This window comes from Schistocerca serialis, chromosome 2 (genome assembly GCF_023864345.2).
Source record: "Schistocerca serialis cubense isolate TAMUIC-IGC-003099 chromosome 2, iqSchSeri2.2, whole genome shotgun sequence".
NCBI classification, from domain to species: Eukaryota; Metazoa; Arthropoda; class Insecta; order Orthoptera; family Acrididae; genus Schistocerca; species Schistocerca serialis.
The window spans coordinates 34,162,858-34,190,735 of NC_064639.1; the positions used below are offsets into that span (position 1 = coordinate 34,162,858).

At 37.4% G+C, this 27,878-nt stretch overlaps 1 protein-coding gene across 1 annotated transcript in view; it reads left to right on the forward strand.

Moving 5' to 3' along the window:
- Positions 1–27,878, forward strand: part of LOC126458643 (cilia- and flagella-associated protein 57) — a 196,663-nt gene that overhangs the window by 130,743 nt on the left and 38,042 nt on the right. The window contains exons 8-10 of the mRNA XM_050095810.1: positions 14,163–14,380; positions 14,463–14,675; positions 14,776–14,946. Of these exons, the coding sequence (XP_049951767.1) occupies positions 14,163–14,380; positions 14,463–14,675; positions 14,776–14,946 (602 nt within the window). The remainder of the gene's footprint in view (positions 1–14,162; positions 14,381–14,462; positions 14,676–14,775; positions 14,947–27,878) is intronic.

A 27,878-nucleotide genomic window follows, 5' to 3' on the forward strand; every position in this document is an offset into this window, starting at 1 on the left:
AAGGATTCTGAGAGTAAGAAATAATTTCAAAAGTAGAAAAGTAGTTCAGTATCATTTCTTCAACCAGCATGAAATCTCCAGCACAGTTGTCTGTCCCGAGAAGAAAATCGGCTGCACACAATACAAAAATCACCCACGAGATATGTGTAAGTCTTGCACCCCAGTACCACACAGTCTCCGGTTGTCAGGAAAACGTTAGAACTTCTCATTTCAGGGCACGATGAGAGGCAGTCCAAATGCTGGCGGACAATGTGATTCAGTTCCTCCTGTCTTGGGGGGCACTGAGTCACAAAAGGAGTGCTCCTTTGTGGTTGGGCAATGGGTATGTGGGAGATGGTAGTTGACTAAGGACACATGGCAATGTAAATCTGTTTCTGTACAAGGCTGGAAGGATAATTTCAGCCGGTGAAGGCCTCTGCATCTACATGGTTAGTTTGCACTTCACACTTAAGTACCCGACAGAGGGTTCATCGAACCATTTTCGTACTAGTTCTCTACCATTCCACTCTCAAATGGTGCATGGGAAAAAGGAACACCTAATTCTTTCCGTTCGAGCTCTGATTTCTTTTATTTTATTACGATGATCATTTCTCCCTATGTAGGTGGGTGTCAAAAAAATATTTTTGCATTCAGAAGAGAAAGTTGGTGATTGAAATTTCGTAAATAGATCTTGCCGCAAAGAAAACCCCCTTCATTTCAGTGACTGCCTCCCCAACTCACATATCATATCAGTGACACACTCACCCCTATTGCGTGATAACACGAAATGAACTGCCCTTCTTTGCACTTTTTCAATGTCCTCCGTCAATCCCACCTGATAAGGATTGATGTGTTGGTAGAAGAGCCAACACCGTGTTGCTAGAGGAGGCCGAAATGCACGCGTTTAAGCTCACGCAGGCTGGCGTGAGGTCTGGAACAGTTAAAGGAGTTGAGTCTAAGAAATAAAGAAGGGAGCTCTTGGAATACTTAACTTTAATCCATAATTGGAGAATATCGCTCTTGATGATACATAATTACAATCTCAATATAAACTGGTAATGGCGCCTTGCTAGGTCGTAGCAAATGACATAGCTGAAGGCTATGCTAACTATCGTCTTGGCAAATGAGAGCATATTTGTCAGTGTAGCATCGCTAGCAAAGTCTGCTGTACAACTGAGGCGAGTTCTAGGAAGTCTCTCTAGACCTGCCGTGTGGCGGCGCTCGGTCTGCAATCACAGACAGTGGCGACACATGGGTCCAACGTATACTAACGGACCGCAGACGATTTAAAGGCTACCACCTAGAAAGTGTGGTGTCTGGCGGTGACACTACAAGGATCCTACACCGCACAGCAATATTCCAGCAGAGGATGGACAAGTGTAATGTAAGCTGTCTCTTTAGTGGGTTTGTCGCATCTTCTAAGTGCTCTGCCAACAAAGCACAGCCTTTGTTTTGCCTTTCCCCACAATATTATCTATGTGGTCTTTCCAATTTAAGTTGTTCATAACTGTAATTCCTAGGTATTTAGTCAAATTGACAGCCTTTTGATTTATTCAACTTGTTGTAGACCCAAAATTTATCGGATTTCCTTTAGTACCCATGTGGATGACCTCACACTTTTCTTTGTTTAGTGCTAATTGCCACTTTTCACACCATACAGAAATTCTCTCTAGATTATTTTGTAATTGGAATTGATCATATGATGATTTTACTAGACAGTAAATTATAGCATTATCTGCAAAAAATCTAAGGGGGCTACTCAGATTATCACCTAGTTCATTTATATAAATCAGGAACAGCAGAGGGCCTATGACACTGCCTTGCAGAATGCCAGATATCACTTCTGTTCTACTCAATATGCATCCAATTTGATTAATAGTTGCTTGTGAGGAATAGTATCAAAAGCCTTCTGGAAATCTAGGAATATGGAATTGATCTGAGATCGCTTGTTGACAGCACTCATTACTTCATGAGAATAAAGAGCTAGCTGCATTGCACACGAATTATATTTACTGAATCCGTGTTTGTTATGTATCAATAAGTCATTTTCTTCAAGGTGATTCACAATGTTCGAGTACAGTATGTGCTCCAAAATCCTACTGCAAATTGAGGCCAGTGATATGGGTCTGTAATTCAGTGGCTTACTCCTATTTCCTTTCTTGAATAGTGGTGTGACCTGTGCTACTTTCCAGTCTTTAGGAACAGATCTTTCATCAAGTGAGCAGTTGTATATGATTGCTAAGAAAGGCACTATTGTGTCTGCATACTCTGAAAGGAATCTGATTGGTATACCACCTGGACCAGAAGACTTGCCTTTCTTAAGTGATTTGAGTTGTTTCACAACACCTAAGATATCTACTTTTACGTCACTTGTACTAACAGCTGTTCGGGTTTCAAATTCTGGAATATTTACTTCATCTTCTTTTGTGAAGGAATTACAGAAAACTGTATTTAGTAACTCTGCTGTAGTGGCACCATCATCGGTAACATTTCCATTGCTATCGTGCAGTGACGCCATTGCCTGTTTTTTTTTGCCACTGGTGTACTTTACATATCACCAGAATCTCTTTGGGTTTTCTACCATATTTTGGGGCAATATTTCATTGCAGAAACTATTAAAAGCATCTCACATTGACGTCCACACTAAATTTCGAGATTCTGTGAAACTTAGCTAGTCTTGGGGATTTTGGGTTCTTCTGAATTTGGCATAATTTTTTCGTTGCTTCTGCAACAGTGTTCTGACATGTTTTGTGTACCATGGTGGATCAGTCCCATCTCTTATTAACTCAGGCGGTATGAATCTATCTATTGCTGTCGATACCGTATCTTTGAATTTGAGCCATATCTGGTCTACACTTACATAATTAGCTTGGAAGGAATGGAGACTCTCTCTTCAGAAGGCATCAAGCAAATTTTTACCTGCTGTTTTAAATAGATATATTTTGCATTTATTTTTAGTGGTTTTGGTTGATATGGTTTTGAGCCTCGCTACAATGACCTTATGTTCACTAATCCCTGAATCCATCATGATGCTCTCTATTAGATCAGGATTATTTGTGGCTAAGAGGTCAAGTGTGTTTTTGCAACCATTTACAATTTGTGTGGGCGCATGAACTAATTGTTCAAAGTAATTCTCAGAGAAAGCATTTAGTGCAATTTCAGAAGATGTTTTCTGCCTACCTCTGGCTTTGAACATGTATTTTCACCAGCAAATCAAGGGTAGATTGAAGTCTCCACCAATTATAACTGCATGAGTGGGGTACTTATTTGTAATGAGATTCAAGTTTCCTTTGAAGGGTTCAGCTATTATATCATCTGTGTCAGGGGGTCGACAGAAGGAGCCAATTATTATTTTGCTACTGCTGTTGAGTATAACCTCTACCCAAAGTAATTCGCAGGAACTATCTATTTCAACTCCACTACAAGATATACTACTACCAACAGACACGAACACACCCCCACCTGCTATATTTAATCAATCCTTTCTGAACATGGTTTGTGCCTCTGTAAAAATTTTGGCAGAATTTATATCTGGCTTTAGCCAGCTTTTTGTTCCTATAATGATCAGCGTCAATGCTTTCTATCAGCACTTGAAGTTCTGGTACTTTTCCAACACAGCAATATCAATTTACAACTACAATACAGACTGTTGCTTGGTCGATTCTCGTCATTTCTTTGCCCTGTACCCTTTGAGACTGGAGCCCTTTTTTATCTTTTCCAAGACTGTCTAATCTAAAAAACCACCCAGTCCACACCACACAGCCCCTGCTTCATGTATAGGCACCTCCTGTGTGTAGTGGACACCTGACCTATTTAGCAGAAACTGAAACCCCACCACCCTATGGCACAAGTTGAGAAATCTGCAGCCTACATAGTTACAGAACTGCCTGAGCCTCTGATTCAGACCCTCCACTTGGCTCTGTACCAAAAGTCCGCAATCGGTCCTGTCGACGAAGCTGCAGATGGTGAGCTCTGCCTTCATCTCGCTAACAAGACTGGCAGTCTTGACCAACTCAGATAGCCACCTGAAACCAGAGAGAATCTCTTACGATTCATGGTGACACACAACATTAGTGCCAACATGAGCCACCACCTGCAGTTGGCTGCACCCTGTACCCTTCATGGCATCTGGAAGGACCCTTTCCACATCTTGGATGACTTCCCCTGGTATGCACATGGAGTGCATATTGGCTTTCTTCCCATCCTTAGCTGTCGTATCCCTAGGGGGCTCCATCACCCGCCTAACATTGGAGTGCCCAATGAGATGCAATCCCACCCTCTGCGCTTGTCTCTCAGTGAGACCCTTTCCATATTTGGAGGGAGCTGCTCTTTGCTATAGATGTGACTACCGTGGGTGATTTAGCTGTATGGAATGGTCTTCTCTGTGTGGAATGGGTGGCATCTGCCGAAGTGGAGGTATTGTTTTTGGTTTATAGGTTCAATGTGAATGGAGGCACTGATGTACACTTCCTCTAGGAGAAGGTATATGTTGAGGAAGAGTGCTTGTTGGACCCATATGAAGTGAATGAAGGAGAAGGTGTTGAGATTCTAGAGGAGAGTGTCATCAGTGAATCTGAACCAGCTGAGTCAATTGGGATTCTGGGTGGTAGGAAAGATTCCTCTAAACAGCTCACAAATGGGTCAGCACAGTATGATGCCATGTTGGTGTCCATTGCAGTACCACAGATTTGATTTTAAGTGATGCCTTCAAAGGACAGTTAATTGTGCAAAAGCTATACTTGGTCATGGTGACGAAGAAGGAGGTTATAGGTTTGGAGTCAGTAGGACAATGGAAAAGTAGTATTTAACAGCAGCAAGGCCATTGGCTTTGAGGATGTCAGTTTAGTGGGAGGTGGCATCAACAGTGATGAGCATGGTGTTGTACAGTAGTATCCATTATTGTGTGCAGTAAAGGGCATCAGGTAAAATCCAGATTGACAGTGGTGCAAACGAAAGGTAAGGGGCTGGAATTTACTGACTACTAGCAACTTCTACTGACTCAGAAGTAGGGACTGGTGTGCACCAAGAAAAGTATGCCAAATAGTACTCCTTAGGAGTTCACAATTGTTTGTGTTCATCATGCCTCCTGTTACATCAAAATTACCATAAAAATTAAGACCTTAGGTTTGATAAATGACGTATTGACTATTGATGGCAGGATTGCTCTGCAATGAACAAACAGTAAGTGGATCATGTGCCCTCTGAAGTTTAACTTCAGGAACATATACATTGATGGCAAAATCAGCTGAGAAGACTCTTCAAAGATGTTTTGATTTCTTGCAGTGTTGGAATACACAAATTATTCAACTGTAGCTCATTTTGTGAATGGCATTGTTAAAGAACTGTGGCCTCAGGGAATTTAAGAAGAAAAACTTCTTGTTTTGTACTCCAGTGCTGTGGCAAACATGCTAATGGTGGCAACTGCCCTGTGTGTATTCTGCAGTAGCTGCATTTAAACAATGGAAACATCAAAAATGTAGGAAAAGATAGATTACTACTAATCATGAAGGCAAATGCTAAGTTGCACAATTAAAAGACACTAACACATAAACTTTCAGCCACTGCCTTCAATAGGAATAGAGAAACAGACCATTCATTCACATAAGCAAGCATACTTGTTGCATACATGACCACCAACCTTGGTAGTTGCACTAAAGATGTGGGCAAGAGTTGTTTGAGGTATTATGTTCTATAACAATGCACAAAAAGAAAATTGTGTAAGAAGTTCCTTAAACTGTTTTAAAACAATTACAAATTTGTTACTTCATTTACAGTGTGGTAAATATGCCACGAAAGCACCAGAGGGGCGCTTGGAGATAGCGAGTGTGGTGATAAAGAGAAACTTAAGTTCAAGATTCAAGATTCAAGATTCTTTATTAGCCATTGATCATGCAAGATGAAATAGGCTTCGTCAGTACATAAAATAATATTAATATTCCAGACACTATATATAAGGCATAGATATAATTAGCATATGAGTAACTTACAAATAGCATAAACCTTAAGCAGGTGACTACAATGCTTAATACATATTCTTGTTTCAGATACATACAAAGGTACCAAAAATGAGTTACATTGTAGTAGCAAACACAGTAGTTACGTAGCACATCATAACACTGGCAAATAAAGTAGTTACCTAACACAGTTGAAATACAAAGGTATTAGATATGAAATATTTTGTAACAGTATATATAGTAGTTAATTAAGTTAATTATGCAATTACAGGTTTATCTCTGTGCTACTCAGATCATAATATTCTTGCATAGAATAAAATGGATTGTCAGATAACCAATTGTACAAATTTTGTTTAAGAATTTTTGTGGGCATGTCCCGAGCAGATTGCGGTAGTTTGTTGAATATTTTTAAGGTATTCACTTTGTGTGAGTTACTACTTTTTGTTAGTCTGTGTCTTGGTATATCATAATCTGCCTTCCTTCTAGTGTTGTAGTTATGAATTTCTTCCCTGACAACACCTTCCATACCATTGTTTTTAATGTGTAACACACAGATATAAATATACAAGTTTACAATGGTCAACAGTCTTAGCCTTATAAAGAGAGGACGACAGTGCTCCGTGGGACCGACTTTACACATTATGCGCAGCATTCTTTTCTGCATCAACAAAATTTTGTTACTGTGAGAGCTGTGCCCCCATATGAGAAGGCCATATGTAATATGTGACTGGAAGAGTCCACAGTACATTTTTCTCAGAAAGTTCATGCTAATCATGTCCCTAAGTTTCCAAAGGAGATAGGAGACTCTTGAAAGCTTTTTGCAAACCTGATTTACGTGTTCTTCCCAATTAAGTTTGGAATCAATATGCATTCCTAATAGTTTTACAGTTTTGTTTTCTATGGTTTTGGGTAACCCTAAGAGAAGCTGTTGTGTTTTCTCTGAGTTACACAGTAATTTATTGGATGTGAACCAGTGGATGGCTGATTTGAGTGATTCCTGTGTGTTATTGTCCAAAGCTGAGATGTTCTGATGTGAGGTGAGGAGGGTTGTGTCATCTGCATAGCATATGGTAGTACTATTTATGTGATGAGGTAGGTCATTGATGGCTATGATGAAGAAGAAGGGTCCCAGAACCGAGCCCTGTGGTACACCAGTACTAACTGCTGCTACAGGGGAGTAATTATTTTTAACTGAGACAAACTGTCTTCTATTATGAAGATATGACTCTATTACTGCTAATGCTGGGTTACATACACCATAAAATTCTAGTTTTTCAACCAGGGTGCCAAAGGGAATGCAGTCAAAAGCTTTGCTCAGATCACACAAGACAAGTGACACCATATTCCGGTCTTCAAAGGCTGTTAATGTCTGGTCAACAATTTCCAGGATGGCCGCAGTGGTATTTCTGCCCTGTCGGAATCCGAACTGACTATTGCTCAAAAGGTTGTGTGTCTCAAAATAGCTACTTAATTGAGTGTACATAAGTGACTCAAATACTTTAGAAAATATTGGCACAATTGAGATTGGGCGATAACTTTTAGGAAGATGTTTGTCACCCTTTTTAAACACTGGAATAACTTTGGAAATTTTGAGGGAGTCGGGAAACACTCCTGACTGTAAACATTTATTAAATATGAATGCCAATGGTTTAGCAATCGAGTCTACAGTTTTTTTTACTATGTAATTGGAGAGCCAGTAGCAGTCCATACTTTTAGAATTTGAAAATTTTGTGACTGTTCTTTTAATCTGAGCAGGTGTGATACTATACCAGTTAAAGACATGATCTACTGGTGGAAGGGCATTAAGTAAATCGCTTGCAGATGTATCTGTTTTTTCTATCTTACTTTCAATTTCTTTAATTGAGCTAATGAAGTAGTCATTTAGTTCCCTTGGAGTGAGCTGAGTTTCATGTGTGTGACGTGTGGGATTTTCTTGTGCTACAATCTGCCATGCTGCCTTGCACTTGTTTGTTGCACCTTCTATGTACCCTTCATAAGCAGCCTTTTTTGTCTGTATCAGCTTGAGTTTGTAGAATTTTTTACATTTTTGGTATGCTGCATAAAAGGTGCCCTCCTGCTCTGATCTTTGTTTACATGCATTTTTATATGCTGTGTATAGTACGAGCATGTTTTTTCTTATCTGGACCAGTTCGTCTGTGTACCATTCCAGCTTTTTATTTTTATATGTTCCAGAAGAGTTGGTTTTAATTAGTGGTGAGCATGAATACCATAATTCTGTATAATTTTTAAGGAAGTTTTCAAAGGTAGTTTCAACATCAGACTTCTCAGATGAACACTTATAGACAAAGTCCCAACTTGCATCCTCTAGTATACGAATAAATGACATAATGTATTCTTCTTTTTGTCTTCTTACCCATGTCATATTGTGCACACTAGTGGAATTTGGTTGCTTACTAAAGAGATTGAGAAGCAATGGCTCGTGGTCTGCAAAGCACCCATTTGCAAGGCTAACAGTGTAGCTGCCACGGGGAAAATTCACAATAATATTGTCTATGCATGAATTTTTACGTGTTGGACACTGGATGGTACAGTACAGATTAAGGGACCTTAATAAATTAAGATTATGAGTTGTGAAATGAGACAAAATGATTCAGAGGCAGACTTTAGTTCATTTCAAATCTGCTGAAGCACCATGAAAATAAATAAATGAAATACTTTGGCAAGCACACTAGGTCACTCAAAAATTTCAATGCACAGGAAAAGCTTGTTCTTGTGATCCATCTAGACATAACATGAATAATGGGGTTGTTTACTCTAAAGAATGTTGCGCAACCAGACAAGAGAAAGTGATACAGTACTAGCATTTCAGAGCATCTTGTCAGGGTCTAACTGAATTATTATGTTTTTAAAAAGATATCTGGCCTTTCAATTAGATTTGCATCCAACATTAAGAGAATACATGTAGCAGTAAATATTAAGATCATATTACAGTACCTTAGATTGACAATATGAAAGAAATGGTAAAATTCATTACTGCCCATAACATACACAACTACTGGATGTCGCACATAAAACTGATATGTCTCACGCACTGGTTAATCATCTCTAGTTGAATTGCTCATGAACTGGCAACACTGTCTCAGAAGGTAGCCATAATACATTTCATCAGAAAGTTGCATGCATTTGTATTTCATGTGCCATATGTTGTGAGGAGCTCATTTTGGCTCTGAGCACTATGGGACTCAACTGCTGAGGTCATAAGTCCCCTAGAACTTAGAACTACTTAAACCTAACTAACCTAAGGACATCACACACATCCATGCCCAAGGCAGGATTCAAACCTGCGACCGTAGCGGTTGTGCAGTTCCAGACTGTAGCGCCTAGAACCGCTCGGCCACTCTGGCCGGCAGGAGCTCATTTTGTTGAGTTTTTACAGAAATGGGGCAATTTGCATTAGAACAGAAAATTGATATTGTGGAGTGTTACATAAAGATAAGATCCATCAAGGAATATAAAGAAATGTTTCAACTAAAGTATCCTGGTAGGAAAGTCCTCTCGACCAGCACTATTCAAGATCTGTACAAGAAGTGAAGGGCTGTAGGTTCTGTTCAGAATGTGACACTGAAACTATAGACAGATTCACATGGACATTATGAGAAGTCTCTGCAAGTAAGTAAGAAGGTTTGATTTGATTTATTTTATCTTGTAACATACAATATTCAGATCATGTGATCTGTTGTACTGGAGACATGTCAGTATATAATTTTAGGGATTTAGTTTACAGACTTTTGACAATGTTGACTGGAATATTCGCTTTCAAATTCTGAAGGTGGCAGGGGAGTGAAAGGCTATTTACAATTTGTACAGAAACCAGATGGCAGTTATAAGAGTCAAGGGACATCAAAGGGAAGCAGTGGTTGGGAAGGGAGTGAGACAGGGTTGTAGCCTCTCCCCGTTGCTATTCAATATGTATATTGAGCAAGCAGTGAAGGAAACAAAAGAAAAATTTGGAGTAGGTATTAAAATCCATGGAGAAGAAATAAAAACTTTGAGGTTCACCGATGACACTGTAATTCTGTCAGAGACAGCAAAGGACTTGGAAGAGCACTTGAACAAAATGGATAGTGTGTTGAAGGGAGGATATAAGATGAACATCAACAAAAGCAAAATGAGGATAATGGAATGTAGTCAAATTAAGTCGGTGATGCTGAAGGAATTAGATTAGGAAATGAGACACTTAAAGTAGTAAAGGAGTTTTGCTATTTGGGGAGCAAAATAACTGATGATGGTCAAAGTAGAGAGGATATAAAATGTAGACTGTCGATGGCAAGGAAAGCGTTTCTGAAGAAGAAAAATTTGTTAACATCGAGTATAGATTTAAATGTCAGGAAGTCGTTTCTGAAAGTATTTGTATGGAGTGTAGCCATGTATGGAAGTGAAACATGGACGATAAATAATTTGGACAAGAAGAGAATAGAAGCTTTCAAATTGTGGTGCTACAGAAGAATGCTGAAGATTAGATGGGTAAATCACATAACTAATGAGGAGGTATTGAATAGAAATGGGGAGAAGAGGAGCTTGTGGCACAACTTGACTAGAAGAAGGGATCAGTTGGTAGGACATGTTCTGAGGCATCAAGGTATCACCAATTTAGTGTTGGAGGGCAGTGTGGAGAGTAAAAATCATAGAGGGATACCAAGAGATGAATACACTAAGCAAATTCAGAAGGATGTAGGTTGCAGTAGGTACTGGGAGATGAAGAAGCTTGCACAGCATAGAGTAGCATGGAGAGCTGCATCAAACCAGTCTCAGGACTGAAGACCACAACAACAACATCAACAACAACAACAGTTCACAGACTTAAAAATGATAACAAGTATAGTTATCAAACAATTTTCTAGCAATTTTTGTACAATTTTTTATTTATTTACAGAGATGTTAGATGCCCTGTTTAAATTATCACCTCATCATTATTAACTTTATTAACTCCTCCAGTGAATTATAACATTTTTCCACTAAGAGTTCATGTAATTTTTTCTTTAGATGACCAATTTCCATGCTCAGAATACCACAGGCCCTTAACTCATTGTATATTTTCATACTAAGGTATTGAGAAGTCATAGAATAGAGCTTTAATCAGTGTGGAGGGAGCATAAAATTTTGTTTTTGCTTACTTGTGTTAGTGTGTTTGAAGTGAAATTCTTTGAAAAATTCAGGTTTACTGTACAGGAAAATTAGAATTTCAAAAATGTATAATGATGGGACAGATAATATATTTAGTTTTTTAAACAACGGGTGACATGAGGTTCTTGGACGTGTGGCACACATCTTCCAAATGATTCTTTTTTGAAGTTTTAACATCTGTACCGTGTAACTTGAATTACCCCAAAAAATTATGCCATATTTGCTGACAGATTCGAAGTAACTATGGTATACATTTTTTTGGCTGTCCATGTCTATTACATCATCATCACAGCAGATTGGTGTATCTAATGCATCATGCACTAATAGGTATGAATTAAAAGCCTGTAATGGTACAAGATTTGAAATTTGAGTATCAAGAAGAAAGAGTTCATTATTGTAACTGGCTGCTAACATCAATTGCTAATGGTTAGGTGGAGCCCTTCATGTCAGGTGAGGCCTGGTTTCACCTGTCAGCATATGTAAACTCGCAGAATTGCAAATACTGTTCACAGGACAACCCACATATTCTGGATAAAGAACCTCTCCACTAAGAGAAGATACATATTTGGTATGTGTTGTCCAGCATGCACATTATTAGCCCCATATTTTTCAGTTACACCTCAAACAGTGCCAGATATATAGAAATCTTTGACTCTTTCTACGCACAATTAACTGATGCAGAGAAACTGTATGCAGTATTCCAACAAGACAGAGCAACTGCTCACACATCCTACCAAGGTACGGCCCACATCACCAATGTGTTCCCTGAAGACAGGCTTGTAAGTAGAGGCCTCTGGCCCCCAAGATCCCCAGACTTAACATTGTGTGATTTTTATTTATGGTGCACACTAAAAAGCAAAATGTGTGCTGACAGTCCTCAACAACAACTGATCTTAATTGGGACATTACTGGAGAAATGAACGACATCACACCTGCAGAATTACAACATGTTGCTTCTAGCATCCTCACATGAAGTTAGCAATTCCCGGCTACCCATGGCCACCACTTCCAACATATCTTATAAACAGTTAACTACACATTTTTAATGTTACTATTATCTGTTCTTTTTAAACTAGTTCATTGTAACTTGAACCTAGGTATGGCACATACCACTTCTATGTGGGACAAATCTGATGGATTACCCTGATTAGGAAGACATCATATGCAGAAGAGTATGCAGGTATATTGAAAACAAATACATGTTGGTGTTCTGTACTATTGCCTCTGGGCAGGCAATTTCACCATATGTAATATGTAAAGTTGAGCATTCATGGTCTATGTTAATTAAAGATGGCTTTCAAAATAGTAGTGGCATGTAGATGTGTAATTTATTAATCAAAACTTTATCCCAATCATGTTTGTTTTATAAAAGTAGTGGCATCACCACAGTTACTTCAAGAAAGGGTTACCATTTCCCAGTGCCAAAAACAAAACATTACTCACAATGCAGAATACAGATACACAGTAACATTAAACACTTTGTCTCTGATACTAGGTACTTAACTGATGGAAAAAAGTATTGCAACATCAAGAAGGAGTTGTATGATATAAACAACAGTTAACAGGCATGCTTCTACATCTGAAAGGTGATGTCTGTTCAGATTTTGTTCTGCTATGTAAGAGTGGTGCTAGTAGCACTACTATGAGGGTGCAAATCGTGTTTGCATTAAATACATGCTGTAAAAATTATGAGTGTCAGTTATCTTTGAGATGAGCTGACGTTGGTCAAGAACGTTTTAAGGCAACAAAGATGCAATCTTCATCAGCTCATTGAGTTTGAACGAGGTCTTATGATAGGTCAATGAGAAGCTGGATGTTCCTTCTGTGATATTAAGCATTATCAAGAATGTAGCTACTGTACTTGACTGCTTGCAGTGGTGCTCATGAGAATGTATGGCCAGAACAAGACTGGACTCTGGATGTCCAAGTGGCACTACCAAGAGGGAAGATCATTGTGCTCAGCGTATGGCTCTGGCACATTATAGTGTATTTTCAGCAGCAATTTGAGCAACAGCTGGAACCACAGTGACAGAATGAACTGTTACAAATCATTTACTTCAAGGACAACTCTGAGCCAGATGCCCTGTACCACACATTCCACAGACCTCAAACCACTGTCATTTGCGACTTTAGTGGTGTGAAGCATGAGTTCATTGGAGAACAGGGTGGAGGTCTGTTGTGTTTTCTGAGGAAAGTTGGTTTTGCCTCAGTGCGAGATGGCTGTGCATTGGTTAGGAGCAGGCCACTTGGTCTGCAACTGACCTGTCTGGATACTGGACACACTGGACCTACAATTGGAGTTATCATCTGGAGTGTGATTTTGTATGACAGTAGGAGCAATCTTGTGGTTATCCCATGCACCCTGGTTGCAAAATTGTGTGTCTCTCTGGTGATTCAACCTGTTGTTCTGCTGTTCCTGAACAGCACTCCAGCAGATATTTTCCAACAGGATAACAGTCACCTGTATACTACTGCTATAACCCAACGTGCTCTACAGAGTGTCAACATGTCGCCTTGATGTGCTCAATCACCAGATCTGTATCCAATTGAGCACATATGGGACATCATCAGATGACAACCCCAGTACCATCCACAAGCAGTATTAACCATCCCTGTATTGACTGACCAAGAGTAACATGCATAGAACTCCATCCCACAAAACTGACATCCGGCACCTTTACAGCACAATGCAGGCACATTTGCATGCTTGCATTGAACATTCTGGTGGTTACATCAGTAGTTAATGTACCAGCATTTCACATTTGCAATGGCTTATCTTGTACTTAATTTAACTTGTGATCTTGCAATGTTAATCACTTAAATTGTTATCTAGAGAAATGTATTCCTGAAATTTCATTACTCTACAATAATTATTTTCTGGTGTTGTGATTTTTTTACCATCAGTGTGTTAGTGGTTATTAGCACTTTCTATTCCAAATCATTCTTTTTAAAAAAAAAAAAAACTTCGCAAAGTTAAAGTGTTTGAAAACTGTGCAAAAACAGTTCTTTGTTATAGTACCTTTATTTATTTACTGTATTAATGCATCCTCAACAGGTAACTTAAAGGTCCAACTACTATTTCAGGACTGTATGCTACTATTGGATTTTCTCATAAGATCCGATATGTAAAAGTGCTTATTGATGACCTAGAGTCTATGAGAGCATTCCCTATTAGAAGTTGTGTTGAATGTGCTTTTAGCTGTAATGGTCATTTATTTGCTGCTGTCAATGGAAATATAATACAAATATATTCTTGCATAACATTTCAGAATGTGTATACTCTGAAAGGACATAATGGGAAGGTAAAAACTTTTTAATTTCTTTATCAAGGTTATATTAAAAAAATAATGATCAAAAGGGTCTGTAGCTTTTTATTCCTTTTAGATTCGCTCACTTGCTTGGATTGAGTCTGATGACAAACTTGTTTCTTGTGGAACTGAAGGTGCTGTTTATGAATGGTATATACCTTCAACCCGGAGAGTAGGTGAAACAATAATAAAGAGCTGTGTTTTCTCTGGGATAACAGTCTTTTCATATGGAGGTTCTCTGTTTGCTGTTGGAAGTGATGGAAAACTGAGAGAAATAAGTGATTCTGAGGTAAAAAAGGTCATTGTTATCTAAGCTGATTTTCTTTTAAACAGAAGCAATTTATGGATATGATACTAGCATTATTATTACTATAATTTTATTTTTACAGGTCATAAATGAAGTGGACATTTGTGAACAACTTGATTGCATTACTATCACACATGATAACTCAGTTTTATTCATAAGTACTTCATCTGGCGCTATTTTCTCGTATCCATTGCCACTAACTGAGACACCTCATCCCAGGAAACAGGCAATTCACAACCACTCAATTACACGTGTGAGTACCATTTTAGTATTATATAGTTGTTTCTACTATGACAATCAATCTCATACTTTCAAGAAGAAGTTTATTGGTGATGTAAATTGTCTGCAAGACTCTGCCTCTGTACTCACAACTTCCGTTGACAATATCTTTGACAACACTATACTCCCTGCTATCAACCAAACCCTTCAGTTTTCACAATGATCCTTTCAGTTCCACCTTAAAATTAAGTCAATAATAATTAAATAGAGCAACTGCCAATTCTACCTTCAATCTAACAACACAGTTGTCTTCTTTAGCTTATTTATGCTCTAAAATATCTGATCCAGCTTTCAACAGCGAACTACTCTGAAAAATACTATTTTTACTTTTCCCAACAGAACTCATCTATAAGCTAAAACTACTAAAAGAGTGAAGAACAGCATAACTTGTTTCACAATCATTCAAACCTACAAAAGCCCCATCCATTCAATCTTAAGTTTTTGCAGATGTCACTTAGATTTCTACTTCTCCCAAAATCTATTTCAGCTTACAAGTTCATGAAAGCCATGCTCCTTATCTTACCTTCCTCATACATGTCCTTTGCCAGCCATTTAAGTTCACACACCACTTCAAATTCTGACAATATCTCCTGAAATTCTGCACATGCCAGTACCACAAATGGGGGAAGCAAAGGTTCATGTGTGCTGCTCATTTGTCACTGTTCTGGGTCCACTGTCATATCTCTACATGTGTATATTTCATTCTCTTTATATGCCCACTTATCACACCCTATCCCAAGTTAGTTTAACTGACTGCTCCTGCACAGTGGAGAATTTCTGTCAAAATTTGTTCCCTCCATAAATTATGATTCCATTACCATCACACACAAATTCCACTTTTAAAAACCTTACCCAAATTACACTTGCATTATAACCTTTAACATCCCCATTCGAACTCATATAGAATCTAAAGTTAATAATTTGACACCAGCATAACATGCTGGTGCTTTTTTACGGTTTATGATCTATAACACAACACCACATGCTAATGACTGAGACAGTAACATAAAATTATTAACTTTCATTATACACTGTTACTCATCTTTAACTGAAGGATGATTGTGTCGTAATGTGGCAGACCAAGAGTCACTGTATTACAGTGGCTGATTCTTTATACACTAAACAGTCTGTTCCACATTCTGTTTCAGTACACAAATATTCAAACTCATGTACTTACTTTTTCATTTATGTTAATTACCTGTAAAATACGAGGGTTATTCCAAAAGTAAGGTCCGATTCGCCATAACTATTGAAATTTGGCGCCAATGACAAAACACGCATGCGCGCCGACTCCCGGCAAGCCTTGCGCGTCAAACGCCGCCATTCGCTTTGTTACTGTTGCTGAGTGTAGTTCACAGTGTCACTTTACAATGTTTAAGACAATTGATCAGCCCGCCAATTGTGAAGTAAGGGCAGTGATACGATTTTTGTCTGCAAGAAACAATTCAGCGGCGGAAATCCATCGGCAGATTACTGAAGTGTACGGTCCTAACATAATGAGCGACAGTAAAGTGCGCAAGTGGGTGCGAGCTTTTAATGAAGGACGGGATAATGTGCACGATGAACCACGGTGTGGCCGACCATCAGTGATTTCAGACGATTTGGTCAATGCGGTTGACAAAAAAATTCGTGTAGATCACCGATTCACTATTACAGACGTAGACATGCATTTTCCGAATGTGAGTAGAACAACTTTGTACAGAATTGTGTCTGAACATTTGATGTTTCACAAATTGTGTGCCCGTTGGGTTCCCAGGCTGCTTACTGAGCCCCAACGAATGAAAAGAATGGCTTTTGATCTTGATTTTTGGGAGCGATATCATAAGGAAGGTGACAGTCTTTTAGACAATGTTGTCACAGGGGATGAGACATGGGTTTCTCACATCACTCCAGAGTCTAAACGTCAGTCAATGCAATGGCGTCACACGTCATCGCCAGTCAAGGTCAAGGCAAAGCAGACAATCTCAACACGTAAGGTTATGGCGACTGTGTTCTGGGATAGACGTGGAGTATTGTTAGTCGACTTTATGGAGAGAGGAACAACGATTAATAAAGCCGCCTACTGCGCTACCCTGACTAAACTTCGACGTGCAATCCAGAATAAGCGACGTGGTCTTTTGTCGTCTGGAATCTTGTTGTTGCATGACAATGCCAGACCCCACACTGCAAATGAAACGCAAGCTCTGATCAAGAAATTTGGATGGGAACAGGTGGACCATCCTCCTTACAGTCCGGACCTGGCGCCAAGTGATTTCCACCTGTTCCGTTACTTAAAGGAGTTTCTCGGCGGCAAGTGCTTCGACATAGATGATGAAGTGAAAGAAGCATTTAAGGACTGGTTATCGTCACAGACGGCCGATTTCTATAACATGGGCATTCAAAAGCTTGTTGAACGATGTGACAAATGTTTAAATAAGTATGGAAGTTATGTAGAAAAATAGATAAAGATGTAAGGAATGTAAATAAAACAATTGTTTTGAAAAAACATTTTAGTTTTGGTTTTTTTTTATAACCGGACCTTAATTTTGGAATAACCCTCGTATATAAAGGATCAAGTTATCAGACATGTAAACATTACTGTTTTTACAGCAGGACTGCACACAAGGGGTTCAACCCCAACAAATGCTGGGGGCCGGGGTTTTTGGGGGGGCCTGTGGAAAAAAATATATCTCTCTGTGTATTCTTGTTCTTTATTCACTTATGATTTTTTTGAAGACTGAAATTTGTGCTGAACTGTCTGTGTTGCACTATCATACAAGCACATTCAGTCAATCGATAAATCTCCACATCCAGCCTTTGAACATTGTCAGTGACAAATAATCATAACTTTTCTAGAGATTAAATATACATTTAAATGTGGACTGAATTATTTTCTAAAAGCCATCTGGTGACAACATTGATAATGGGCCTACAGGAACTCAGAGACTCTAGTGTTATGACTTTGCTGTTTCAAATTTAAGTGCTGTGCTCTTATTTACATTTATTCAGTTAGCAGCAGTGTGCAAGCTGTTTTTGTGAAAGTGAGCGTTCTTTGCTCGTGCAGCTACTACAGGTATCATGGTCTACCAGGTTGTTGTCTTTATATTGTTTTTAATGTGAGATAGGTTACAAAATTTTAAAAATAATTTAGTACAACTTTCTTTAAAGCTCTCCTTATTCGTGTAAACATATTTTAGTAGGTATTTTCATTGTTTATTTCTAGGATAATGTTGTGTTATGAACATAGCATAGCATAGAAGTGATCAGAAAAACATAAACACAATGAAAAGTTCACGTAAGAGACACGGAAAAAAACGGTAGGTAGCTACTTGTTGCCAAAAGATAATCCAGTGTCAAATGTAAGTCACCATTCAATATTAACAAAAGCAGAAACTTGTTCTGAGTGATCACCTAAACTAACTGCATCTGATGTAGGCAGGCATTTTTCCACCCGATGAAGTAGAGTTAAGTGAGCAAAAATCTTAGTCTGCACCCCATGACCATGACTGGAATCCAGTTAATAATAGTGATAGAGACAAGACTGTTGAAAAGGGCATTTCAAATGCTGCCCTTAAAACTGTTCCACAACAGTTTGTAGACAAAGTTAGAAATTTACAAGCATCACTTGTATTCCAAATGCTCTAACAACAAATTTGAAGTGAAAATAGATTTAAACTATACTTCATTCTTCCTGATCATGAGAACAGTTTGTTGCATAAAAATAATTATTTAGCAAGGAGATGTTATGAACAAAGCCTAATGCATTCCACATTTCAGATACTATTTCTTAAAGAAAGAGATTTTTTATGTGAGCTCTTAAAAAGAATTTAAGATGTTAATATCTTTTTAACCCCACGAAATGTGACTTTGAGAAGAAGTAGCCACATACAAGAGGCAGATAATGGTAAATTCTTGTGGTTAATTGAGTTATTGACTAAGTATAACTCATTTTAGGAGAATATACAATTTATGTAAAAAGCCATCAAGAGAAATAAGAGAAGGTAGCACACTATTTATCTTCAAGAGCACAGAATGAGCTATTATCTTTGTGTGAGGATATTAAACAAAATCTTAGAAGAAAGGTAGGAAGCTCTATTTTCATTTATTTGTGATGGTACTCGCGATATGTCTAAGACTCAACAGAATATTCTGATGCAGAGGCATCCAGAAACATTTTTACCATGTTTGGAGATAATGCCATTGGACACAGCATGGCAATAAATGGGTTTCTTATTTTAAGTAGGATCGTTTCAACTTCAGCTACTCTCCGTATTCAGGAAGACCTTGCGGCATTTGATGAACATTCTTTAAATGCATTAGCCCACAATTATCCACTTCAGTGTACTCAAGTACTCACAGATGTGATGAGCTGTGATCATTCCACCATCATGAAACATTTACATGTGAAGGTTACATGGAAGGTTCAAAAATCAGTTGTATGGATATTGCATGCTCTAAGCCAAAATAAAAAATCAGCTGATAGCCTTATGTGCAGCTCTGCTTGCTCATCATCAGTTGTCTCATGAACACTGACCATTCATATCCTGTAACATTAATGGTAATGACAAGTGGTGTCTTTATGCTAACATAAAGAGAAGAAAGAAATGATTGAGCCTAAACAAAGCAGCAACTCCCCATAGAAAGTCCTCATATATTGACAAAAGACAATGTTATACATCTGGTAAAACAGCAGTGGTGTGGTGTACAAGACTTGATTCCCAGAGGTATAACCATTGCTGCTGACATTTGTTGTCAACAGCTGCGATGTCTTGCAGATGTAGTTCGAGAACAACAATGAAAAAGACTGCATGATGTGATGCTAGTCCACCATAACACCTGCCTGGAAACACTATATGAGAGTTGTGCTGGAAAGTCATTCTGCACTCACCTTATTCACCTGACCTTGCACCCTTGGATTTTCAGGTTTTCCACACTCTGTTGAATTGTTTGAAGGAAATCATTTTGTCCATTCACATGATACTAGAAGAAAAAGAAAATTTTATGCTCTCCACTCACCACCTCAGACTGTATGCCTGGGGACCTCAAAACATGAGAATGAAAATTTGTAACAAATTAAAAGGGAACAAGTTGACGCAGATGAATTTAGGTCAATTCAAAAGAAAGCTATATGAGGTACTGACACTGAAGTGTTATTACTCAGTGGATGATTTCATGCAGGACAAGCTGGAAATTTGAGCTGGATTTAATGTGTTACATAGATATTCCTTGTAGTGTTATTATTTATTGTAGTGCTATTATTTATTAATGTAAAAATCATTGTAACTGCATTATAAATGTCTCCTGTATGCAAACCAAGTGGACTGCAAATGTACGTCATGAGATGAATAAAACACAATTCACGATTCAATTCACAAGCTTCAAGGAACTTCTTTTGTGGACAAAAATGGATTCCAGTTGTTGCCCAGCAAATTTTTCACCTCCACACCATGTGATTTCTACAGTTGTGGAATCGAAAAGTTACCCCAGCATTGAGAGACTGTTGTGAATAGTGAAGGAGAGTATATTATTGATGTCTAATTCTCTGTTATGTGTATCTGTTGTGTTTATTAAATTTATGGGAAAACATTATGAACTTATGCACCAACCCTATATTGAGAACATGGGATGGTAATGACAGTTACTTCAGTACTGGTACTTCTTATAATCACAAAATTCAAACACCATTAGCTTCAGGATATCTTTACATTTCTTAATAATTAGTTATTCAGCCTTCCTATTTATAATTAACAGTATTGTTAAAATAACTTTTACATTTAATGTACAGATTTGGGAACTTTGTTGCAATAATACTTGTTCCATAAATCATAAATACAATATTTCATAATGATGTGGAACTGTCAGTTTAACATAAGGTTTCTTTACATAGTTAGCTATCTGTCAGACTTTTAATGCTACTTGGTAAGTGACCAAAAACTTTTGTGGCAGCTTAATTCACCCCTTTCTTTGTCAAAATCATTCTTTCTTCTAGTGTTGTAGCTACACATTTTGCTATTATTTTTTGGTTGGAATAGGTTATTTATAACAAATTTCATAAGTGAATAAATGTAATGTGAAGCTATTGTGATATCCCTAGTTACTTAAATAAATGTCTGCAAAGTGATCTTGGGTGGACTCCACCTATTATTCTGATTACTTACTTTTGTGCTATGAGTACTTTTTCCTTAGTAATGAATTACCTCAAAATATGATTCCATAAGAAAGCAATGAAAGAAAATTGTCATAGTAAGCTAATTTATGGTTATTGCCAAAATTTACAATAACCCTAATAGCATAAGTAACTGAACTCAAATGTTTCAGCAGATTATCAATGTGTCAATGTGTTTCTTCCAATACAATTTCTCATCAGTGAACACACCCAAAAACTTGGAATATTTTGCCTTAGCTACAGACTCTACATTTATTAATGGTGTTGTGCCATTTACCATACAGAACTGTATATAACATATTTTATCAAAATTTAATGACAGTCCAATTTCAGAGAACCATGTAACAATTTTCTAAAATACATTATTTACAATTTCCTCAGATAATTCTTAATTTTTTGGATGTGATTACTAGTACTATCAACAAAAATAACTATATGAAGATAGTAACTGTTCCGAAAGAACAGATACCAATGATGACCATTCAGCTTCTCTAGAAAGAAATGATAATTAATCAAAACCCTCAGCTGCCAACAGGTTTTGTCAATATACCTCGATGGGTACAGTTGAAAATGTGTGCCTAGACCGGGACTGGAACCCAGGATCTCCTGCTTACATGGCAGACACTCTATCCATCTGAGCCATCGAGGGCACAGAGAATAGTGCGACTGCAGGGACTTATCCCTTGCATGCTTCCCATGAGACCCACATTTCCAACTGTCCACAACCTACATTTGTACAGTTCCAAAAGGAAAAAGAACTAGTTTTGCATCTTCATGAGTACAGAGTTGCAAGTAATTAATATATATTAATATTAATAAGGGATCTAAGACTGAACCCTGTTGGACACTGTTCCTGATACCTCCACAGTTAGGGGACTCTTCTGATTTCAGCAGACCATCTGCACTGTTAATTTCAACATTCTGCATCCTTACAGTTACATATGAACTACACCATTTGTGTACTGCCCCACTCATACCACAATATTTCAGCTTATCTTGAAGGATTTCATGATTCACACAATCAAAAGCCTTTGAGAGATCACAAGAAACCCCAGTGGGTGATCTTCAATTATTCAGATAAACACTTTTAATATTTGATTAGTAAAGGGGTATACAGCATTTTCTGCTGGGAAGTCTTTTGGAAAACCAAACTGACACTTTGTTACAGCTTCATTTTTACAAATCTATTTCTACATCTATATTTATACTCTGTAAAACACTGTGAGGTGCATGGCAGAGAGTACATCCCATTGTACCAGTAATTTGGGTTTCTTCCTGTTCCATTCGTGTATGGAGCAAGCGAAGAATGATTGTTTGAATGCCTCTATGCATGCAGTAATTAATCTAATCTTATCCTCACAATCCCTGTGTGAGCAATACAAAGTATGACTCCAGAGTAATTATTTAAACCAGTTCTGTAAACTTTGTTACTAGATTTTCTTATGGTAGTTTACATCCATCTTCAAGAGTCTGCCAATTCAGTTCCTTCAGTATCTCTGTGACGCTCTTCAATGGATTAAACAAACCTGTGACTATTCATGCTGTCCTTCACTGTATGCGTTCAATATTCCCTGTTAGTCCCATCTGGTAGGTGGGTCCCACACACTTGCCACAAGTTTTGTCCACAAGTGAACATATATGATCATCCCTACAAAGTGTTACATTTGGGTATTTGTATGAAATGGCTGATTCCCACAGTGACGTATTGATATTATAGTCATAGGATATTATGTTGTTTCCATTGTATGTAGTGCAAAATTTTACATTTCTATACATTTAGAGGAAACTGCCAATCTCCGTGCCATGTTGAAATCTTATCAAGGTCTGACTGAATATTTATACAGCTTCTTTCAGATAGTGCTTCATTATAGATAACTGCATCATCTGCAAAAAGCCTGACTTTACTAGTAATATTGTCTACAAGATCATTCATTTACAATATGAACAGCAAAGATCCCAAAACACTTCCCTGGGGCACACCTGAAGTTACTTCTATGTCTGATACAAAAGCCCCATCCATTCAATCTTAAGTTTTTGCAGATGTCACTTAGATTTCTACTTCTCCCAAAATCTATTTCAGCTTACAAGTTCATGAAAGCCATGCTCCTTATCTTACCTTCCTCATACATGTCCTTTGCCAGCCATTTAAGTTCACACACCACTTCAAATTCTGACAATATCTCCTGAAATTCTGCACATGCCAGTACCACAAATGTGGGAAGCAAAGCTTCATGTGTGCTGCTCATTTGTCACTGTTCTGGGTCCACTGTCATATCTCTACATGTGTATATTTCATTCTCTTTATATGCCCACTTATCACACCCTATCCCAAGTTAGTTTAACTGACTGCTCCTGCACAGTGGAGAATTTCTGTCAAAATTTGTTCCCTCCATAAATTATGATTCCATTACCATCACACACAAATTCCACTTTTAAAAACCTTACCCAAATTACACTTGCATTATAACCTTTAACATCCCCATTCGAACTCATATAGAATCTAAAGTTAATAATTTGACACCAGCATAACACGCTGGTGCTTTTTTATGGTTTATGATCTATAACACAGCACCACATGCTAATGACTGAGACAGTAACATAAAATTATTAACTTTCATTATACACTGTTACTCATCTTTAACTGAAGGATGATTGTGTCGTAATGTGGCAGACCAAGAGTCACTGTATTACAGTGGCTGATTCTTTATACACTAAACAGTCTGTTCCACATTCTGTTTCAGTACACAAATATTCAAACTCATGTACTTACTTTTTCACTTATGTTAACTACCTGTAAAATATATAAAGGTTCAAGTTATCAGACATGTAAACATTACTGTTTTTACAGCAGGACTGCACACAAGGGGTTCAACCCCAACAAATGCTGGGGGCCGGGGTTTTTGGGGGGGCCTGTGGAAAAAAAATATATCTCTCTGTGTATTCTTGTTCTTTATTCACTTATGATTTTTTTGAAGACTGAAATTTGTGCTGAACTGTCTGTGTTGCACTATCATACAAGCACATTCAGTCAATCGATAAATCTCCACATCCAGCCTTTGAACATTGTCAGTGACAAATAATCATAACTTTTCTAGAGATTAAATATACATTTAAATGTGGACTGAATTATTTTCTAAAAGCCATCTGGTGACAACATTGATAATGGGCCTACAGGAACTCAGAGACTCTAGTGTTATGACTTTGCTGTTTCAAATTTAAGTGCTGTGCTCTTATTTACATTTATTCAGTTAGCAGCAGTGTGCAAGCTGTTTTTGTGAAAGTGAGCGTTCTTTGCTCGTGCAGCTACTACAGGTATCATGGTCTACCAGGTTGTTGTCTTTATATTGTTTTTAATGTGAGATAGGTTACAAAATTTTAAAAATAATTTAGTACAACTTTCTTTAAAGCTCTCCTTATTCGTGTAAACATATTTTAGTAGGTATTTTCATTGTTTATTTCTAGGATAATGTTGTGTTATGAACATAGCATAGCATAGAAGTGATCAGAAAAACATAAACACAATGAAAAGTTCATGTAAGAGACACGGAAAAAAACGGTAGGTAGCTACTTGTTGCCAAAAGATAATCCAGTGTCAAATGTAAGTCACCATTCAATATTAACAAAAGCAGAAACTTGTTCTGAGTGATCACCTAAACTAACTGCATCTGATGTAGGCAGGCATTTTTCCACCCAATGAAGTAGAGTTAAGTGAGCAAAAATCTTAGTCTGCACCCCGTGACCATGACTGGAATCCAGTTAATAATAGTGATAGAGACAAGACTGTTGAAAAGGGCATTTCAAATGCTGCCCTTAAAACTGTTCCACAACAGTTTGTAGACAAAGTTGGAAATTTACAAGCATCACTTGTATTCCAAATGCTCTAACAACAAATTTGAAGTGAAAATAGATTCAAACTATACTTCATTCTTCCTGATCATGAGAACAGTTTGTTGCATAAAAATAATTATTTAGCAAGGAGATGTTATGAACAAAGCCTAATGCATTCCACATTTCAGATACTATTTCTTAAAGAAAGAGATTTTTTATGTGAGCTCTTAAAAAGAATTTAAGATGTTAATATCTTTTTAACCCCACGAAATGTGACTTTGAGAAGAAGTAGCCACATACAAGAGGCAGATAATGGTAAATTCTTGTGGTTAATTGAGTTATTGACTAAGTATAACTCATTTTAGGAGAATATACAATTTATGTAAAAAGCCATCAAGAGAAATAAGAGAAGGTAGCACACTATTTATCTTCAAGAGCACAGAATGAGCTATTATCTTTGTGTGAGGATATTAAACAAAATCTTAGAAGAAAGGTAGGAAGCTCTATTTTCATTTATTTGTGATGGTACTCGCGATATGTCTAAGACTCAACAGAATATTCTGATGCAGAGGCATCCAGAAACATTTTTACCATGTTTGGAGATAATGCCATTGGACACAGCATGGCAATAAATGGGTTTCTTATTTTAAGTAGGATCGTTTCAACTTCAGCTACTCTCCGTATTCAGGAAGACCTTGCGGCATTTGATGAACATTCTTTAAATGCATTAGCCCACAATTATCCACTTCAGTGTACTCAAGTACTCACAGATGTGATGAGCTGTGATCATTCCACCATCATGAAACATTTACATGTGAAGGTTACATGGAAGGTTCAAAAATTCGGTTGTATGGATATTGCATGCTCTAAGCCAAAATAAAAAATCAGCTGATAGCCTTATGTGCAGCTCTGCTTGCTCATCATCAGTTGTCTCATGAACACTGACCATTCATATCCTGCAACATTAATGGTAATGACAAGTGGTGTCTTTATGCTAACATAAAGAGAAGAAAGAAATGATTGAGCCTAAACAAAGCAGCAACTCCCCATAGAAAGTCCTCATATATTGACAAAAGACAATGTTATACATCTGGTAAAACAGCAGTGGTGTGGTGTACAAGACTTGATTCCCAGAGGTATAACCATTGCTGCTGACATTTGTTGTCAACAGCTGCGATGTCTTGCAGATGTAGTTCGAGAACAACAATGAAAAAGACTGCATGATGTGATGCTAGTCCACCATAACACCTGCCTGGAAACACTATATGAGAGTTGTGCTGGAAAGTCATTCTGCACTCACCTTATTCACCTGACCTTGCACCCTTGGATTTTCAGGTTTTCCACACTCTGTTGAATTGTTTGAAGGAAATCATTTTGTCCATTCACATGATACTAGAAGAAAAAGAAAATTTTATGCTCTCCACTCACCACCTCAGACTGTATGCCTGGGGACCTCAAAACATGAGAATGAAAATTTGTAACAAATTAAAAGGGAACAAGTTGACGCAGATGAATTTAGGTCAATTCAAAAGAAAGCTATATGAGGTACTGACACTGAAGTGTTATTACTCAGTGGATGATTTCATGCAGGACAAGCTGGAAATTTGAGCTGGATTTAATGTGTTACATAGATATTCCTTGTAGTGTTATTATTTATTGTAGTGCTATTATTTATTAATGTAAAAATCATTGTAACTGCATTATAAATGTCTCCTGTATGCAAACCAAGTGGACTGCAAATGTACGTCATGAGATGAATAAAACACAATTCACGATTCAATTCACAAGCTTCAAGGAACTTCTTTTGTGGACAAAAATGGATTCCAGTTGTTGCCCAGCAAATTTTTCACCTCCACACCATGTGATTTCTACAGTTGTGGAATCGAAAAGTTACCCCAGCATTGAGAGACTGTTGTGAATAGTGAAGGAGAGTATATTATTGATGTCTAATTCTCTGTTATGTGTATCTGTTGTGTTTATTAAATTTATGGGAAAACATTATGAACTTATGCACCAACCCTATATTGAGAACATGGGATGGTAATGACAGTTACTTCAGTACTGGTACTTCTTATAATCACAAAATTCAAACACCATTAGCTTCAGGATATCTTTACATTTCTTAATAATTAGTTATTCAGCCTTCCTATTTATAATTAACAGTATTGTTAAAATAACTTTTACATTTAATGTACAGATTTGGGAACTTTGTTGCAATAATACTTGTTCCATAAATCATAAATACAATATTTCATAATGATGTGGAACTGTCAGTTTAACATAAGGTTTCTTTACATAGTTAGCTATCTGTCAGACTTTTAATGCTACTTGGTAAGTGACCAAAAACTTTTGTGGCAGCTTAATTCACCCCTTTCTTTGTCAAAATCATTCTTTCTTCTAGTGTTGTAGCTACACATTTTGCTATTATTTTTTGGTTGGAATAGGTTATTTATAACAAATTTCATAAGTGAATAAATGTAATGTGAAGCTATTGTGATATCCCTAGTTACTTAAATAAATGTCTGCAAAGTGATCTTGGGTGGACTCCACCTATTATTCTGATTACTTACTTTTGTGCTATGAGTACTTTTTCCTTAGTAATGAATTACCTCAAAATATGATTCCATAAGAAAGCAATGAAAGAAAATTGTCATAGTAAGCTAATTTATGGTTATTGCCAAAATTTACAATAACCCTAATAGCATAAGTAACTGAACTCAAATGTTTCAGCAGATTATCAATGTGTCAATGTGTTTCTTCCAATACAATTTCTCATCAGTGAACACACCCAAAAACTTGGAATATTTTGCCTTAGCTACAGACTCTACATTTATTAATGGTGTTGTGCCATTTACCATACAGAACTGTATATAACATATTTTATCAAAATTTAATGACAGTCCATTTGCAGAGAACCATGTAACAATTTTCTA